This window comes from Sinohyriopsis cumingii, chromosome 1 (assembly GCF_028554795.1).
Source record: "Sinohyriopsis cumingii isolate HCF-2022 chromosome 1, ASM2855479v2, whole genome shotgun sequence".
NCBI classification, from domain to species: Eukaryota; Metazoa; Mollusca; class Bivalvia; order Unionida; family Unionidae; genus Sinohyriopsis; species Sinohyriopsis cumingii.
Genome location: NC_142961.1, coordinates 180,126,461 through 180,147,616, shown reverse-complemented (window position 1 = coordinate 180,147,616; position 21,156 = coordinate 180,126,461). Strand labels below are relative to the sequence as shown.

At 34.3% G+C, this 21,156-nt stretch overlaps 1 protein-coding gene across 2 annotated transcripts in view; it reads right to left on the bottom strand.

Annotated features, from left to right (window-relative positions):
• Positions 1 to 1,549: 1,549 nt before the first annotated feature.
• LOC149808488 (uncharacterized) overlaps positions 1,550 to 21,156 on the bottom strand; it is a 20,527-nt gene continuing 920 nt past the window's right edge. Inside the window, exon 2 of one of the 2 annotated variants that reach the window (XM_089978064.1) lies at positions 1,550 to 8,989. In XM_089978064.1, the coding sequence (XP_089834190.1) occupies positions 6,367 to 8,985 (2,619 nt within the window). In that variant the 5' untranslated portion in view covers positions 8,986 to 8,989 and the 3' untranslated portion in view covers positions 1,550 to 6,366. Of the gene's footprint in view, positions 8,990 to 9,184; positions 11,136 to 21,156 lie in introns of those variants that run through there. The other variant, XR_016425171.1, reaches the window with a different exon arrangement.

Here is a 21,156-nt window from a genome sequence, read left to right as displayed (position 1 = left end):
ATGTCTACTTGAACTTTGTGAGGATGTTCGTTCTTTTTCATAGATCGCCAGCTACGTGTTGCAGTTTTCACCTAATTTTCGCCATTGGAAAAACTAATTCCATGACTATATATTGTGTGCTTTTCTTTAAGACCGGATCCTAAAGATTCTTGCAATCAGGTAGGAACGTTTCAGAAATATTGTCGGGAATATTTTCCAGTGAATCTGTTACTGATACTACGGAATCCGCCATTTTGACGATAGCGTGTGAACAGGCGCAAATTCGGAACTGCGCATTGTCTTTTGATTTCTGCATAGCCTTTTCTCCTTTTGCATCTGTAATTGCTTTTATGCCACTGCATGTATACGTTTTGTTACTCTGCCTCTGCTAATACCTTTCTGATTCTGTCTGTGCAAATGCTTTCTTTTCAATCTGCCTTCCTGATTGATTTTTCCTCTGTCTATGCAATTGCCTTTGATATTGCTCTGGTTGTGCATTTTGTGAAATGAAATCATTTATTAAATTAGGATCTTTCTTTGTGACATGTTGCGAAAAGTTTCACATGTTCCTTATTGAGTCAGGATTATACAGGTAAGGTTCGATCATTCTACATATGTTGGTTGTGACAAAGTAAATAGCTAATAGTAACTAATAGGCACTAAAATTTAATTTAGGTAGTTACTTTCAGTTGCTATAGTGTCTTTGAGTAAGCTGCTATTGCATGACAAAATGGAAAAATAAATGATTGCCAAAAATCACAGGAAGAAGTATCTTTTGTTAGAAAATCCTTGTGTGAAATAATAAAATAAATTTGTCAAAAGTGTCTCGGTCAAATCTTAAAACGGCCAGATGGATGGACCAGAGATATAAAGTGAACAAATAAAATCCTGCTTGAACTGAATAGAAAGACTACTGTGCAGAAGGAACACAGTCCGGTCATAAAAGTAAAAAAGCATTATTCAATCAGACTTAAAATAAAATAAAACAGTCTACACTATCGTAATGCCTGAAACATTTCCTAAAGCAGCTAAATAATGACGAGTTTAAAGTTTGCTGACTTCAAATGTTAATAGAGAAAATTGAAGATTGTACCTTTGTCACATATATCTCTCCGCTAATGTGAAATGCTTAAAAAAGTATTTTCACATATAAAACGTTAGTGTCAACCAAGTTTCTCGATTTCATTAAATCAAGTGCAACACGAGCATTAAATCTGAAGCTTAAACGATGCTTTTAAGAACCTTTCGCTCTGGAATTTTGATTTTTAAATGACACCATTTATTTGAAAAGTTTTTGGCATGCGAAGATGAACATTGAGAACAAAATCTTTCCTTTTTTGTCAGTTTTGAAATAATTTCTAATAAGTGAAATAATCTGATGCAAATTACCACGTTTATGTGATTGAACTGTTGCGAGACTAGCTGAATTAAACATTTAGGCATGATATATAAACTATTCTATGATGCATACATTTTTGAGGATTATTCATTTTTAATCAATCCCGTAAAGAGACAAACTGAGGAAGCTGGAATGAGGGTAGAAGGAAATGTATTAAGTTATAAAACATCATATATTTTAAATCTTTTTATTTAGGTTGGGAAGGAGTGGAAAAAAGAAATAACAGGAGATAAAGTTTGCAATAATTGATGAAGCGAATATGAAATTATCTAATATCTATCTAATATTTCATACAATTTAGGAATATACTTATATGTCCCCAAAGGGTAAATATGTAACTTGATGAACAATACTTGGACTTTTGCTTTGATTTGTTTGTGTTTTAATGAGACTACCTGGAAAACATATACGACCGAAAAATAAGTACTTTCGGGATTTAAAGTGTGACAGTAAAAGAACGGAACGCAACTGGAACATAATCAAAACAGCCAGGCTTGATTTTATTACACATTATAGTTAATTAACTACATCTGTAGGTAATGTATGTACAATCAATGCAAACTACGTCAGTACCGTCTTTCGTGGACAAATATAGTAATAATTTCAAAACGTAAAACAAAAATGGTATTATCAATAGACTTGCATGCATTTTTCTCTATAAACCAGCACACACATTTACAAGGAGAAAGAGAATGAGAGGTTTCTAGGTTATATATTAAGTGCCGATCTTGGTTGCTTTCTTAAAATGAACTGTACCGTATACTGATAGAACATGAATTTGAAGTAGTACCGGCAAGCTAATGTCAGTCGAGGCTGTGTAAAAGAAGTTTTTATGCATTCCAAAGAGTCAAAATGGATTGTGCGGATACAATTTTACCAATCAACAGAATTAACACAACATGACTCGAATTTAAGGTCAGTGGAAGCCATGTTGTACCGACAAAACATAATTCAAAATTAGTGCCTATAGAATCAATGTAACATCAAAAAATATAACTTGAACTGAAGACCAACAGAAGACAAGTAAGAAATAATAAAACATAACTCAATTCAAGCCATGCACTACTTACGAAACGTAACTCGAATGTAAGGACAATCGAACCCTTTATAAGATATTTGCGATTCAGTGAATCATACATTTGCTAGAGATTTATTCAATAATATATTGTATGGTCATCATTAATGCAAATAATGGCTTGAAAATCTTTTTGATCAAAATGTTTTTTTAAATGTATATGATTCCCTGTAGGATTTACACAGGCATGAAACCTATATGATGGAGACAATGTAAGCAAGCGTTCAGTTAACTTATCTGTGTTGATTTTCCGACATTAAAAATAATCACAATAAGGTCGATGTTCTACAAACATAAACTATGTAAAGGACTATAGAATGCATACTAACAAGGCACTATCCAGACATCATCTAGTGTTTAAATATGACTTCTCATGTTATATGTTTTACCTTTACGGAAAAATTGAACCAGAACGATAGATACATGTATTCTCTCTCTCTCTCTCTCTCTCTCGCTTATAACCTGTCAGTTTAAGCTGACTTGTGAAGGTGATATAACGGTGCTGTCACAAAATGTTCCGTATTTTACTGCCGTTGTTATCAAAGAGGCCAAATAAATCGACAAATGTTTAGTTTATTTTAAAAAATACTTTCACAACCATTTTGATTTTGTTACTTCTATTCTTTCAATGCAGTGAATTAGTTGCGACGAAAACAGCCTATATATTTCCTTCCTTTGCTCTCTTTGTTTTTAAAACATTGTGTATTTTCTTTTTTTCTTGCTAAAATAAAACATAAAACGTTTGATACACAACTGTGAATTGTAAGAATACAAGTCAGTTTTACGTAAAACTGAGACTAATTAACGTATTAGAATATCACATCGTCCACCATTGCAAATATTGCCCCTTGAGGATTTGATCGACTATGGAATCCAAGTTCAACTAAATAATGAAATCAAAAGTAGTTTTCATTCAATGGAAGGCTGGCTACTTCGTATCATTAGTGTTTGAGTCAATGGCGTCCGAGTTGAGCGTCAAAGATTATGAACAAAGGATTGTTCTGTGCATCACTCACACAATCATCTCAGCTACATATGGCAGTGTGTGTGTGTGTGTGTGTGTGTGTGTGTGTACTCCTTCTTGTCCTCGTGATAAAGGGGATGGAGTATTACTGATAGCGCGGTGTAGTTCATGATACGTGGCGTTATGCAACTCAAGGACTTTTTGCTTTCTACCTGTGAGATACATAATCGTAACACATGTACTCGGGGTTCTTTTGACCGTACTGCGTTAACGCCATTTTTCAAGCTATAATATCATGTGGATCGTCAAGATTAAATTCCTTCAAGTTGAAACCGAACTCTCTGGATACATCAATGATTGGTTATTTTATAGTCTATTGATCTGCGCATGGAATCTGCACAATGGACTTGTGTTCGTACATTCGGCCTGTCCGTGAACAGGATCACAAGCTTCGTGTCTGATTGCACATTTTCACTATAACGATATATAGAATCCTAGATTATGTCAAAACAAGTTTATGCTGTCAACAATCCAGCTGATTAACAAATTAATACGCCTACTTCCCGTCAACAAATCAACTACTGCACACTTCAATGTTTTCAAGGAGATTGAATTCAAATCTTTATTATACCGCATATCTTGCACAGACACACACTCATGTTCCAAAACGTTTTCAAATCCCACATAGGCACTTGCAAGGCCATTACACTGTAGATCATCTAAATTAAACCGTCAAAAGTATACGTTCCAAAGATATGGCATTTAAAGCAGTGCTACTTATAGACTGACTACCACCTCTATTGAGAATGCGTCTCTTCTTCCTTTCAAAGATATCAAACATCTCAAGATATCAAACATCTCAAGATATCAAACATCTCAAGATATCAAACATCTCAAGATATCAAGATATCTCAGACTTTGCAAGTCTTTTGAGTCCATCATGTTTCAAGAATGGAAGGCTAGACCTGTTCCACCTAACAGCATTAATTTTTCAAACGTCTTTTGGACTCAGGCCTGTGGACCTCCGCATTGGAAATATGATTTGTTAAAAAAGAAACAGAGTCATGAGTTGTCGACGTCTACGTCCGTCTGAATTATCAAATACAAATAAAGTCACATTTTAAACAATTATGCGCTGCCCATTAATAATAATAATAATAATAATAATAATAATAATAATAATTAGCAGCACTGATGACAAGGATCGTAATGATTATGAGAATGATGTTGACAATGACAAAATAGCAAAACCTGATAATGGACAAAATATGAAAAGACCGAGTCAATCAAAGTAAAACACAATTATTTCTCCTTTTAAAAGATCTTATTTGAATGTAATTCTTATCTAATTACGCGCTGATTAAATAAATCTTACAGAGGATGATCGCTACAACCCAATAGCTATGCATCGTGCTTATACGTGATGATAATAATGATGATAAAACCAAATATAATACAATCTGTATGAAATGGATGCTATTTATAAAAAATGACGTAATTTGAAGTAGGTGAAACAAATCTCTTCCTCTTTACATATTTGCAAATTGTATTATGTATTATTAAAATAATATTATTTACGATACGAATTTAATATATTACATTTGAAAGATAAAACCACGCTTTCCCGGCAAATGAACTCCACGCTCCTATAACATTTGATGGACCTAGTTGACCTGTTATACATTTGAATCTTCTTTGATTTCCACGTAATCTATGTAAGTAAAGCATGTGGAATGTGGAAGCAATGTCATGCAGTCAAAATGCAATTTAATTCATGTCATGTGCCAAACGGGGAAGAAACTCGATTATCGTGACCAACAGGTACGAAAACACAACAACCAAAACACCATGAATGCATCGTGTCCAAAAAAACTACAAATCTTTTAATAACGAGAATACTCAGCTATCTACCATTTAGCACGAGACGCTACAAATAAAGGTGTACGAGGAACAGACCTAAATTCAAACTAAACTAAAGTCAGCTTAAATATTGGTCAAAGTGATCCACTTTGATAACCTGGTGTTGTATTAACCAGGATGCATTAAAATACAACATCGATCTGAACTAAATTCAAAATTTATCGGAGTCACTGGGATTTGAAATATAGGTCACAGTGACCTGATGTGTTTAATGGTATTTTCTATATTTAGATAAATTCACACACTAATATGCATGCCGATGTTGCTGATAATACTAAAGAAACTAAATTATACGCAAAACGTAAAAGCAAAACCTACATGAAATCACTGTAACGTGACATTTACGTGTAGAAACTTGCATTTGGTCTATTGATGTTATTCTTACTTTGCTGCATATAAATACCAAGTTACATGACTCTGGGGCACGCATAAAAAATAACCTAAAGAAAAATCGTAACAGAGGTCAGCCAAGCGAGATATCTAGGTGAAAAGCTGTACGAGTCTGGAGCTCATGGTGTCTTATAAACTTACCTATATGCACAAACTTTACACAATGTTAAATGAATTATAAAATTTAGGTCACTGAAGCATTTAACTGCATGACTCTGAATGTTTTAGAAACAGAGAAGCTGAACTACACGCAAAACGAAATCGTATTGTCAAAGACAGACCGACATACAATCGTAATACTTATTGCCCGTTCCACGATGTTAGGTGGGGCGTAAAACCATATTACTGTTGCGTATAAGTATGAAGCGTCATGACTAGTATATATAGGTCAATTGGTAATTTAAAAAAGTTATTGTCTTTATTTGGAAACCGAACACGTGTAGACTTTCCAGCTCTAGCGTAAGAATGTTTATTGTGCTCTCTAAATCTTTCACATCAGACCAGTTCGTTTTAATCTTTCATAATTTATTTTATGTTCATGAAAATAGAATGCTCGCAAAAACTCCTGATATTTCTCTACTATAACTAGCTAAGCAAGAAATATGGATTTCTGATAAATTAAAAAATCCTTATGTTCAGTTATGTCTGTGCCTGATAAACAGATTGCTTGTTCGCGTATTCAGTCAAAAAATGTACAAAATGAATGATGTCAGAATCCTTCGTACAAAAATCTAACACTCGATCGATACTTTCTTTAACATCATCGTGCGCGGTGTCGCTGTCCATATAAATTTTTTTCTTGCTAGCCTTTCTATTTTGGAAAGTTTCTAGTCTAAGACACATGTTCAGTGAGTGAAAGGCAAGGTACCGTCTAAATATGTTTTCATTTTTGTTTTTTCTCTTTTCTTCTCCAGTTTGATTATCTCTATCAAATGCTTCTGGTGATATAATTATTTCCAAAAAGGCATCTTCAATGCTACCGTCCTTCCAAGCAAAAACATCGTTCTCTTGAAGCTCATTTCTTGCATTCATCCAGCCACTTTCCAAAAATGTGCTTTTTGTTTTCTCTGGCACAATATTGGATACGGAAAGTTCCATGTCAGCAGTATCGATACCAACATGTCTATATTCTGGTATCTTCAAACCTTTTACTGCTTTTGTGTACATTTTACCATAGAATCTAGTGTCTATTTCACTTAACTTTCTTTTCATTTCGACATGATTCTGGCTCTCCTGTGCTATTTTTACAATTTCCTGTGCTATGTTTTCTTCATCTTCCACCGATATTGTATCAATAATCGGTTGCATAATATGTTTCTGCACAAATGTCTTCGTTAAACAATTGGTGATGATTTTGCTGGTGCATTTCTCGTCTTTTTTTTCTTTCATTCCTGCCTTCTGAAGTAATCTTTGGACTTTTGCATAAATCTCATTCGCACACTCTCTAACAGACGCATTTTCTTTTTTGTTTTCTTCCTCCTGTTTATTTTTCGCTTCTTTCTCCTCCTCCTCAGGGTTCATCGTTTCGATGTTTTTGTCCTTTTCTTCCACCTGTTTTGTTGATAGCGCCTGATCGCCAGCAGATTTTGCAATTTTTATTTCTTTTTGCCCTCCTTTTTCATAGCTCAATTTTCTTTTTGTGCCTTTTTCTTTTTTTATGCTCGTTACGGCATCAGCATCCAAAAGAAATATATGAGGCGTCTTTATGCCTTCACAAAACTGGTGCCATTTATCTTTATTTTTGTGACCGTTTAGCATCATTATGTGAAGAGAAGTTAATAGACACTCTAGGTTTTCAAAATCCTTTGTTGAATAACATTGATGATGCAAGCTATTGTGTAACTCTGAGACACGACAAAAAACAACTCGTTTATAGTCCTGTTTTTCTGAATTTAATATATGCGAGACTAGTGCTCTAGTGAACATGTAGTCTGACTCACCTTCAACGAAAAGGACTGTTTTCGCGAAAATCACATTTGCATACGTCTCACTGGAAATAAGGCGATGCATTTTGTCTCCCATTCTTTGAATTACGTCTCCGATATTTACAATGTGGTATCGTTGATTAGCTTTTGTTCTATCCCTTATCTTGCAGAATTTGAATGTCCTATGAATGAATGTCGGTGATAGAAATGCAGCGTTGTGTGATATTATAATGATCACCTTGTCTTTTACCCTTGGTAAAATGAGATTACTTAACCTGCATATCATTTGGGGATGCATTCCCCGATCTGGCTCTTCTAGAAGAAGGGTTTTGAATGGTTTGCATGACAGAAGAAAAGAAATGTGCCTAGCTTCCAAGATTCCCTCTGGAACTTTTAAAACACTGATATTGTGGCCCCATTGATCCTTCACCAGCAATATCTTTTCATCGAAATAAAAGTCAAACATTTCTCCACCCGTGAGAGTTTTAAAGATTTTGTCGGCTTCTTTAACATCATAGATACCGTCATCCTTCTTTTCTATGAACCATTTTATTATTTCGCATCTTTCGCCAGCTTCACTATAATTTAATGTCCCTTCTGTCAAATTCTTGCTGTTAGACCATTGTACTCGTCCTAATGCCCGGTATCCAAAAGTAAAAACCACATGGTCACATAAGGCCTCAAGATATTCTGCCGCCTTAGTTAAATGTGTTCTACTAGGTGAAGGTATTGACGCTTTATCAGAATTTCTTTTCATAATCTCCTCTATTCGATCTAGAAATTCTTTCGGTTCGTTACTTTTGCAACTGATGCATTGTTTCAGATTGCCGATAATAATATTTTCGTCCTCTTTCTCGATTTGGCATTCGAAATTATTGGCCTGCTCCAAATTACTCTTCGGTAGTATAATATCTATATATGCTTCATCCTTTTGATTCCTAATATCTTCGCTTGGATTTTTCGCACTTTTATTTTCAATCTTCCCATCTTCAGTATCGTTTTCATAGTCCGTAAGTACCACAACCTTTGCATATCCACTTCCTGGAATGTGAACAAATGAAGACAGTAACCTATTGTGGCCATTAAACGTTTCTTTTGCTTCTGTGGGTAATACAAATTCACATATAACATATGTTCTTTTGTCTTGATCCGGAAAATTCATCTTAAATGTACAATTAAATTTCATAGCCAAACATCTCCTGATCGATTCAAATGCGATCGACTTTCCGGAATTGTTTTCTCCCATGAAAAAGAAGACCCCATCAGTGTCGAATTTCAACAATGTATCTTCCTCAAACTTAATAAAATTATTTAGTCTTACCGCACGAAGCATTTTTCTGTAAAAGAAAAATGTGATTTAATTATGCAAATATAATTGCATGGGCAAGTTTGTCTGCCCACCACTCCTGCAATTATATATATATATATATATATATATATATATATATATATATATATATATATATATATATATATATATATATATATATATATATATATATAATATTGAGAGAGAGAGAGAGATAGAAACTTTGGTGTCTTATGACTAATAATTCAAACTTGTGTCCTATAAAGGATGTTGCATACACTTTTACAATTGCAAAGTCAATATTTGCATTCGTTGCTCGATGACACAATATCTGAACAGTTAATAAGCCATATTAAAGAAAAAATAATTTCAAGTTTACATAGGGCCATTTGATTTGTAACAGTGTCGTAATGTTGCAACAATTGTCTTGCATATACTAATGTCAAACCCTCCGTTTTAGTTGTGCTTTTGCCTATTTTATGTAATATTTGATATTTGTCGTATTGAGACATAACTATTTCTGGAACAGATATAAAGGTATTTTCAAGGTCAAGTGAGGAAGGGATAGCTTAATTAATGCATGGTCGGCTGGATGAAAATACAGACAGTTGTATGGCGGAATAGAAAAATAATTTAATATGTTGTGACAGATCTATAGAAATTCAGAAGAAAAGAAGACTGAAAAATAAATGAAAATAGATCAGTGCATTGATTAATCGATTGTACAATAGCAACATATGTAGTATAGACCTTGTTGAAGAGTGGCCGAGTGTTCTATGGCGCTCACTGTTACGGATCACTGCCGTCTCACCTCTGTGTGGGTTCAAAGTCTCGGACGTGGCCAATGTGGGTACGTGAAAAAGCTTGCCAGGAAAAGCAACATCTGTTGTTGTGGTGATGGTGTTTTAACGCCATTTTTCAGCACACGATAGGCTATACATGGCGGCCAGTATTAATGGTGGAGGAAGAACCCTGGAAAACCCCGGAAAGAACCACTGACCCACGAGAAGCTACTGGCAAGCTTTCTCACATACCCACATTGGCCGAATCCGAGACTCGAACCCACGAAGACAGGTGAGATGGCAGTGATCCGTAACGGAGAGCCCTTTAGACCACTCGGCTACTCGGGGCCCCAGCAACATCTGTAATCACTGGTAATGTAATAAGCTGGCTTTTTAAAACATGCTGTTCAAATTCTTGTTGTATTAGCTGATCATAGTAGTTTGCTGCTTTATTTTTAGGGCATTGTTCTCTAGAATTCAACTGTTCCTGTTTCATAATCATGGTACGCATTGTTTACAGGATCTGGTCCACGTTCTCCAAAATCCTTCATGGTCTTCATGGCCATTTTCGGTTCTTTTTCGTTGTTGCGGTGGCTTTAACGCCATAGGCTGCTATTCATTGCGGCGAGTATAACTGGCGGATGTACAACCCAGGAAAACCCTGGTAAAAAACAACAACCGACAGATGAGAAGCTACTAGCAAGCTTTCTCACACACCCAAACAGAAGACATGATAGTGAATGGTAAAGGCGGGCACATGTAACCAATCGGCCCAGTTTTAGTAAGTTATTTTTTCCATTAATATATAGCTATATATAATTGGTTTGACAGAATCTTTATCACTCTGTGCTCTCTCTCTCTCTCTCTCTCTCTCTCTCTCTCAAATATATATATTTATAACGATGTGCCCTCTTGGTAAAGAGGGGTGGTTAACTAGATTAGGCTATCGTTATCTAGAGGATGACCTCCCTCGATTTTATTTCCCCGGTGCGAGTGGATAGATAGAACATCAACAGAGAACTGAGCATAACTACTGAGAAGAAATAAAACATCACGAGCCCCCTTTAGTCAAGAGAATAACAATTTAATCAATGACATAAACTAATAGTGTCAGATTCAGTTAAAAAAAATATGATGTGACAGAATTTAAATAGCAGTGTTCTATTATTGATTCATTTCATCATGATAACGAGAGTGGTGAAACGAGCACAATGTCCATGCCTGATTTGCATCACCTAGCGTCGCTTCCCGTCTTCGTCTCAGTGTATCCCACATCTTCCCACCTTCACGTGTATACGTTTGATCTTTCTTGATCCTTCCATCCTAACAGCTCGATCACTTATCCGGACTTCCGTCTTTCGGATTGTCCCAGACTGTTCCAGAGAGCTGTTCCTGAACGACAAGATTACCACCCAGTCTCTATTTGTATCACCTTCTATATGTATTTAACATTCTCTCACTTTTGTTACTCAGAAAGCATGAAATAGCTATCCAAACACTGCATACATTCTGACATAAGATGACCTTAATGGTTAATGGTCATTACAAATTTAGACTGTATTTTGAGTAAGCTACAATCGTTATCTCCAGTTACAAACGACCCCTGTAATGTACATCTAAGTCTGACCTAATTCGATAGGCCATCACCCTAGCTTCACAGCAACTGACCATAAATTAACATGTGAGTGGTGCATATAACCAAATATTCCCGTATCTCTCTGCATACGCTACCATATGACTCCTTAGATATCCAACCTAGTCAGTTCCACTCAATAAGATATATGCTATCGATTACTATTTCATAAGACTCACTAACTTCTAGCTTACGGCATCCCTAACCTACAAAATTCTTAAAGCATTTAAAAATCAGATATAAATATGCAATTATCGTTAACGCGCGATAATCAATATTGTCCCAACAGACAAATAAAAATAATTCATATAACCCGACGAAATCCCACACATCTGTATATTTGGATCGAATGCAATAAGTCAATTCTATCAATGAACTAATAACTATAAAATTAAAGAACTAAATTGCATAAACAACTCTAGCATATCAACAGATTTCCATGAAATCGAATAAACGATGCATATTATGGATCCTAGGCATATCGAACACATTTGCATAAAACAAAACAAACAAATTAGAAGATTGCATGAAAAAATAAAATTGCGTACCTTAATGCTGTTCTTGCCTAGAAAATGTGCGACCTAGTGCTAAAGGCTTGTCTTTGCCTACAAGACAACCACCTGGTCCCCTTACTTGTCTTAACGAGAAAGAACTACTCTTTAGTTTTCCCCGGAGTCAAACGAGTCTAGCTCCTCTTGCAGGAAAATCTCGGACTGAGGAAATTCACCCAAAGTCGCTACTTTAAATTCAACATTTGTTGTAGGGTGTACGCCTTAGGTTAAACTGCCAATCATAATCAGCCGTTCCCAGTTGTTCCCGAAGATAATTATTACTTCTATATGCATATACTTCTATATATTTATTAATCCGATTTTGACACCTTAGCGAAGCTGAGAAATGCGACACATACCAACTTCCTTTTATTAAATGACTATTCAACATGACGTTCCCATTAAGCGGATATGGTCGGCATATTAATGTTTACTTTTCCATGACGGATTTGCGATGCCCGGGTTAATTCCAAATTAGCCACATATGCTGGTCGCTCCTTCTCCCATGAAATTTAACAACTGACATGGGAAAAAGTCGCAGTAACCCTTCACATAATACACAATGTATTCAATTTTAAGGTTCAATAATTATTCAAAAGTAGACACATTACAATATGCATTGAATCATCATTGTAAACTTTTCGTCCAAACTCGTTCTAACTAAACAAATTGTATCGTGGGGTTAGTACGTTTATTCTAGGAAATCGTGCTTTTGTTGTAGGATATACCAAGGCTCTGAAACACTTAGATTATATCCATATAAGCCTGTGAAATGTTTTCATCTACTTTCAACCGATTAAAGCAACTTCCTTGCTATTTTCCATATTTTCATGGAACCCCCTGGGACATTTGCCTTTAAAATTTAATGAAAACCTTGGATGATCAAAACCAATGCTCTTGAAGAAAGTTTTTAGGAAAATAGACTGGGTCACTGGTCTTCAAAACTGTATGAAGAACATCTGGACCACTTAATTTTAAAAGGTGAAGAAAAAAAACCTCTATGCCACTTATCTTTAAATTCTGCAAAGAAATTTGGGTCAATTAGCCTTTAAAATATGAGATAAAGCCTCAAATACTTGTATAAAAAATGCTATATACAAAAACAGAGTTGATGAGCTTCAACATTTTATGAAAGAAAGCTTGGTCACTGGTCTTCAGATTTTTTAAGAACCGGGGCCAATGGTCCAGAAACGTTTACTAAAACTCCTGAGCCAAGAGAGTTCAAAATTTTACTAAAAAAGCCAGGGCTACTGTTTTTCAAAATTTTATGAAAATGTCTGGGACACTTATCGTTAACATTTTTTTTTAAAACATCCATTCCTAAAATTATATTATTTCTGTATTTAACATGCAGTCCTAGTACAAATTCTCTAAATCGCAACAACTTTGAAATTTTCTTGGATCAATGAATCATGACTCGGGTTATACAAATTATTATTTAAAAATTAATTTTAAGAAATAGTTGACATATATATTAGCTACTAAACTGATTTTATTAATACACTTTAAAATTGATTGTGCTGATTGAAACGGCATACAAAGGGTACAGTGCGATATAAAATTTTGTGAAAAAGAAAGCAGCCAAATTGTATAGTACAGATGGCAACATAAGTTTGTGTAATATATTATTGGGATGAAGATATATCAGATTTCGTATAATCAAAATATAAGTTTCATGTATAGTTTGAGATTTAAAAAAGGCTGATTTATGGTCAATACCATTTCATTCAACCAACAAAATCATAAATATGAAAGAATTTATTTAAGTCTGTCATAACTTTAATTGTCTTAAAAACTCGTGAATGGAGATATTTAGAAGCAAAGAAATAAAAACTTCTGCATGGTCCAAAAACCTTTTATAAATAGGGAGGAAAATGACAAATGCTGAGAGAATTAGACAAGAAAAATATGAACTAGACAAATGATGAAATACAGGATGGCATATACAATGCGTTTATAATCAATATGACTCTCAAAGAACATCAGAAGAAGAAAGTGGATGGGTTATTGTTTCTTTAGAAGATAGCAAAAGTCTAACGGATAAATGAATATCTCGTCTAAAGGTGAGTATTAAATTATATGTAATATCTATTGTAACTGCTTAAGCAGATACAAAACCAACCTTTACACAGCCTATATGCACTGTTTAAGACTGTGCAAAAGAAAAGTTGAACAAGGTTATAACTCAAATAAAAATACATCGTAAGAACATTTCAGGTTTATAGTTAAGTTTCGAAAGTGAGAATAAACTATGCAGTTAATTTTGATAGTATGTTTTTGTTATCCACTGATATAGTGACGAAAATGGTTAGTATAGCAGATTAAAATAATAATTTACACCAGTCATTAAAATTAATTGCCGCTAGGAATACATGCTACCATAAATACCAACGTGAAAAAAATATAATACCAGCAGCTGACAGACAGTCGTGACAAATAGCCAGGAAAAAAATTAATCACTAATAGAACCAAGGCAAGAAAAGGATAGGATATCAGGAGTATTAAGTGACGAAATTCTTGTACCTACTTCCACACCCACATATAATATATACGATCATATTAATTTTATACATCATGAAACAAATAAGCCAACATTCATTATTAAGTCTATGGTTGAAGAAGCCGGTGTAATTTACGTATTTAAGTCGATTAACTATATATTTAATAGATTATCTTGTCATTATTTCTTTTTGATACGACAAATAAACCTGCTTTAGTACAATTACAGATAACAAACTAGTTAATACAAGAATTAGAAAATGGCAATATAAACTCTTATAGAAATGATTTTTTTAAGGATAATATATGAAGCTAGCTTATTACACTTCCTCTGATACCACGCAATGCTGCTACTGCTTTATTTTAGACAATTAGTTGCCAGTATGTTTCATACAGTTTTAAAACTTTTCAAGGACACATATGTAGAGATATCGTTAGCCCCCACAAATATTAATCGCTTTACAAAATTTGCTATAACAGAAGTAACTGCTTTCATAGCATTAACTACAAATACAATTGCAATTATTGCACCTTTTTCTTCGAACAGTCAATTTAGCTTTTCAGTGGTAGGTTTTCTTTACTTTTTGACCCAGTGTTAATAATGTTTTCTGAAGCTTCTTAGTTTCCTTCTAAATCTGTAATATGCAAAGCTATGCTTGCCCTTTTACTTTCATAAAGTTCTACTGTTTCATTTAATTAGTCTTTATTGGGCATATTTTGCCTTTAGCAATGCCTTATTTTATATTTTCCATGATCTGTCAGGAAAATTTTAGCATAATTTTCTACACGTCTTTATAAAGCATCAAACAATAAGAGGTTATCTAGTGTCATAGATATTTGAGCAATTTGCCTATGGGTGATCTGATGGTAGAATTCGAACCAACACCCTAACTACTGAGCCACCGCACCCAGTATGGGGAAAAACATGAATAAATCTAGATTCAAGGATCTTAATGCCAAAACTTATTTGTTGATAGTATCATATATGCAGGTCATGAATGATTTTATTTTGCGCATAAACTTTACTTACACAACGTGAAACACTGAATTATTTCACCATTACACGTATTAGAAATTGACTCTGTATAAAAGTTATTATGTCATTCTCTAGTCCAAAGCGTTATATCGAGTTATAAGTAGTGTTTCACAATGCGAATCTTTATTAACCTTCCGACATGCAAACATCTTACTATGAATCTAGCAACCGTGTAACATAAATATATATTTTAAGATCCAGTTTAGGAGGAAGTACAAATATTTATGGAGAAAAATGGTAAATCAGAAAATTGGATTGTGCACTTGCAATGTATGCTGAGGCCTGGTCACTTCTTCAGCCACAACGTTCCTCTTACATTATTAATGAACAAAAGCATCCATTTGACCGACAATTTTAGAGAACGAGATAAGACTTTACAGTTTTACACGACTGTCCCGTCAAATTAAACACGAATCATCGGTCTCAACACGACACGAGCTCCACTATCTTGAACGAAACATCTGCTCATCGCCTGCTCAGAACTGGTGATCACTGCGAGAATCTTGCAAGAACAGAAGTCGCACTACAGCACGCAAAGATTATTTTCACGTTCAATCTGCGGGACAAATGACGTTTAAAAAAATTAATAGCGATAAAAAAAAACGATCTAATACTGTCAGATTCACAATTTTAAGTCTTAGGTTCCCGCAGAGAAATTGGCTGCGTTTATCACTGACTTGTTTGATTCTTTGTCTATCCAACTGGTAAGGAAAATGTAAGGAAAATGTAAAGCTATTGATTAAATTTGCGTACGATTTTTCCATCTCACTGACAGTTTGAAATATTCCCTATCAGTCGAATTAAGAAAACATGCTAAATTAATAGAGTTTATCACCAAACTATATTAATAGTAAGCACAGTACTAAAATGATCTTCTGAAATCTGCATATATATTACTATTGTTCACTAATGCACCTTTGCTGATAAATGAAATAAAGAGAAATTTAACTCCACATCAATACAAAGTACACCAAACCTTAAAACAAATTTAGAATTTGAGAGGTAGTTTTTTAAAATGTTGCATTTCTGTGCTCTAAAGATAATGATATGACATAGCTTCTAAATATAGAATCGAAATCTCTATCTATAGATTATATTAGCGACTTGGCAAACTGCATCATTATTTGCGTGGGCATCAGAACAAATAGAGGCACACATAAGACAGGCATTGTTGGTCGACAACATTGTTTCCAATCTAATCGCCACAGCGCTTTTCACGAAAAGTTAAAAGAGCGAGAGTGAATGTGAGGCATTTCGTTTCCTTTTCTTTTGTTTTCTTTTAAGTAAATGTCATTAAGTTCATTGATCTATTGAGTCATGCATTTTCGCTGTATGTCAATTAACTTTATATCACCATCTAATGTGCATAATATTTGACAACTAATTAGAGAGTGACCATTTAATTTTTGCACTGGGGTTCTTCTAGCCGGGATAGGTTTTATTGTTTTGCTGCAAGATAAAGATTTCAACAAATGTAATGGATTTAAAAGCTTTTTGTTTCTTTCGTTTTTGCTTTGAATGAAAACTAGAACATTTTTCTCGAGCTATCCGAGAGCTGAAAGATTTTTGAAATAAAACAGGTCTCCCCCAAACGAAAATTATTAAATGATACATCCAATTATTACATTTATCGAACAATCAAATTTGTTCCCACTCAAGCATCTTACTCTTTAAATTGGACCAATATCATATTGTTTGTGGAAAATCCATGGGGTTAACGCCCGGTCAGGCAAATTTGAGCTGAACGTGTCAGTTTGGTTCTAGTTAATGCAAACAACAACAAAAACAAAACAAACATTGCCACTGAACATCGACATTGAAAATAAAGATAGTAGCAGCGATTAAAACAAAAATATACTTTCATTTTAAACAGACACGATACCGTACGCTCAATTTAGAACCTGCGAATGTTTGTTCACAAGTTTATACAATGTTTCAATCACATTCATGAAATATGGTCAGCCTGCTATTGCTCTAAAACATAATCGGAATTTCAATTCAAAGAGGATGTTAATATGTGACATCAGACAAAATGCGTCATTCTATGAGTGGACAATGCAAAAATGGGTTTTGATCAGTCAAAACGGGCGTTGTCGTTACAATAAATAATGGTAGTCTGAATAGATTTTGATAAGTCCGAATATGTGATAGTCAGTCCAAATAGTGTTGATACGTCCGAATAGGTATTGGAAAGTCATTCTATGTGTTGGTTAGTTCTAATAATTAATAGTCAGGCACAATATTTCTTGATCATTGAGAATACGTATTGTTCAGACAAAATGCATCATTCTATGAGTGGACAATGCAAAAATGGGTTTTGATCAGTCAAAACGGGCGTTATCGTTACAATAAATAATGGTAGTCTGAATAGATTTTGATAAGTCAGAATATGTGATAGTCAGTCCAAATAGTGTTGATACGTCCGAATAGGTATCGGAGTCATTCTGTGTTTTGGTTTGTTCTAATCATTAATAGTCAGGCACAATATTTCTTGGTCATTGAGAATACATATTGCTCAGTCACAATAAATGTTTTCCCGTCAGAATCAGTGTTGGTCTGACAAAGTATATACTAGATGTTGGTCAGTCCAAACATGTGAGGATATATGCTGGTTAATTAACTCTTTTTCCTTGGATGTTTCTGTTGTTAAATTGTTAAATATTACATACTCTAACGGATATGTCATATATGCAATAAAATATAGAAAATGAACATACTGGTTGAAAGGACGAAGCTGAGAGAAGCTATTAGTTTTTATTTTTATTTTTATCGTTATTTAGTATCTTCAGTGGGTCCTATTTTCTTTGTTTCATGAATGCCTTAATCAGTTTATATTAGTAATGAAATATAAGGTGAATGAAATGACCTCGTAATGCTCATACATATGATACATTGTATAGATCATTTCAACTGCGAAGACAACCATTCAACTTTCTTAGCATAACATGGGGATGAAAGTATGCAGTGAGCATTGTAACCCAGTTCTACAATTACCATAAAGTTATGCATAAATCCGAAACCATTGAGATTCCCACTCTATAATTAAAATACACTTTCATCACATGAAAAGGTTAGTCACTTACACAGCGAGCGTTTGCCCACCGACCCTCTCTTTACCTCCTGGCCATTATCTCGTTGGTTTTGTTGAATCCATATTTCATGTTTATTATTCACATTTGATACCTATTAAATTGATTGTCTGTTACTGCCGTTAAATCGGTAATATGGTTTGACTTTTAACATATAACATATATATTTTAAAGAATACCCTTAAAAAACAACTTTTGTACTCCCCGATACTAATAAACATATTTCATTTTCCGGGTGAAGTTTAACTTGAGTGCCTTCGCATGCGCCTGCATACGATGAGTTAACCCCTATGTGTGACATTATTTTTTATTAAATGCAATTGCTCAGCAAATATCTATCAATATAACTGTACAGCTTATTTATAACATAGTTTGGCGGGTGGATGAAGGAGAGGGCTGAAGACACGTCTATGCACCATACAGCGCATGACAAAATGCCGGGAGTTTTAACTACTCAGCTCTTACATTTTTTTGCACCATCGATGAATTCAATACGAGGTTCATTTTGAACAGACACTTACATATACTTTGTCTTCTTTTGAACATTGCACTCGATACATTGTGACAACGCCAGGCATCGAACAAACCGCTAAGATAAGTATTGTGCCGTTTTTTTTGTTTTTTCTCCGAGTGAAGTAAGGCGAACCAAATATTTGTTCATGTGTGTCTTTTTGAAAGCTGTGAATTTATAATAGGTCAAGCGAAACTCTTCAGCTTTCGTCCTAATAATATTTGTAAATATTTTTATAAAATGATCATTTGCATTTAACAAAACCCATCATATAAGAATGTTCAATTTGTTGTGGTTAAAATGAGTTAAGTTCATTATTAATAAAAGAAATGAAATAAAACTTGATCTGGAGTAAGGATTCAGGTTAAGATTTCTCTGGAGACGGAAGTGACTGTCATCCACTTATTTCCATCTGGTTTATGTTCTGTGTGTGACCAGAAGGTTTAATTTTAATAGGAAAAGTAAAGAAAGAAAGATTGAACCCAGTACTATATAAAGGATACCCATCCTTTTTTAATTGAAAGGACGTTTATGTTGATGAAGCATTGGAACTGCTGATAAAAGTTCACTCTTACGGTATGCTTTGTTTGTATGGTTAATATAAAGAGTCTAAATGAACGATAACGTCACAAGGGTATCAAATTATCATTACAAGATAAAGTGTTTTGATGTTCTAATTTAAAAATTTACCCTTGTATTGGTATGCTTTACATGTTGTCGTTGTAACTTGGTCAAAGCAATTACCATTTACCGTTGCAACCATATTCACCTACGGTTGCAAATATATTCAAATATCAGTGTAAATGTTAAATTTTTAGTTTATTTTGCTTTATCTGGCGATATTAGATTTTAACTTTGCAACGAATATTTAAGCGCTGTCACACCATTACCCCTCCCCACCCTGCAAAATCTCTTATAATTCTAACATTACTGTTAACATACACGTATAGCCTGGTGACGATACCAGTTACCGCTACAACAGTGATATTATTGTTGCAAAGTTAGAATATAACAACATAAAAGTACTGTCATACAGGTATATAAATCCTGCTGCCAAGGTAAATGAAGAACGTCATGACAATATATCAATACCATTGCCACAATTAGAATACCGTTTGAACAAGACCCGTGTTAAAAATACTAATGCAAATGCAGACAAATGTCGTTGCACTGACAAACTTTATCGTTGCAACACTAACTAGATACTAAATCAAGCATATGTTCCCCGATTAGATTTGCACACATTGCACAGTCTTGTACATATCATCGGATTATTGACGGCTTATGAAACTCCATAACCTGAGTGCTCCTATTCGGATTAGTATAGCTTGCAATCGATAAACTGTTTGGAACACACTATATTTAAACACACTAATACGTCTACATACATGTTTTAAATGTGTACAGTTTATTTTGTATCATTAAACAAATATAAGACTTATGAGAAAGGCAATTTGAGTTTTTGAGGGGTTCCGTGAGTACGGGGAATGATCTTCTGCTGGTCATGAGATTATGTATCTCTATTCTAATGGCGTCCCGGAACAAAGATGACCTGCTACCGACATCACTGTTAACCTCCCCCTAAATATATGCAAGGGAATGTTGAATCACCTAACACCATTAATGCAACAAAATAATTGCAAAGAGGAAAGAGACTTTTGTATTAAAGTAACGATTTTCCGCAATGTAATATACATAAATATGAATTTAAGACTGTATTAAAGATTTATTCTACATTTTATGGTATCCCTATTACCAATCCATGCATAAAGCCCCTCTCTTTTGCGTTTGGAACCAACGTTCTTTTTTGCTCACCCTAGAGCTTAGTACACTGGCCTGTGGTACCAGAGATCCAAATTCGATTGCCAGTGACAAATTAATTAGCTTTCCTATACCTCCATTTGCATCATGATGCTAAACAGATTGCTAATAGAAAACTGTTTAAAGCGATCCTATTTCTGCAAATAAACACAAGACAATTTTTCTTATATATTTAATATAAAAATGATATGAATTGTAATAAGCTTTAATTATGTAGTTACTTTCGAACCAATCAGCCTGCGTATCTGACGTGTGTGCCGTAAAGGCGTGTTT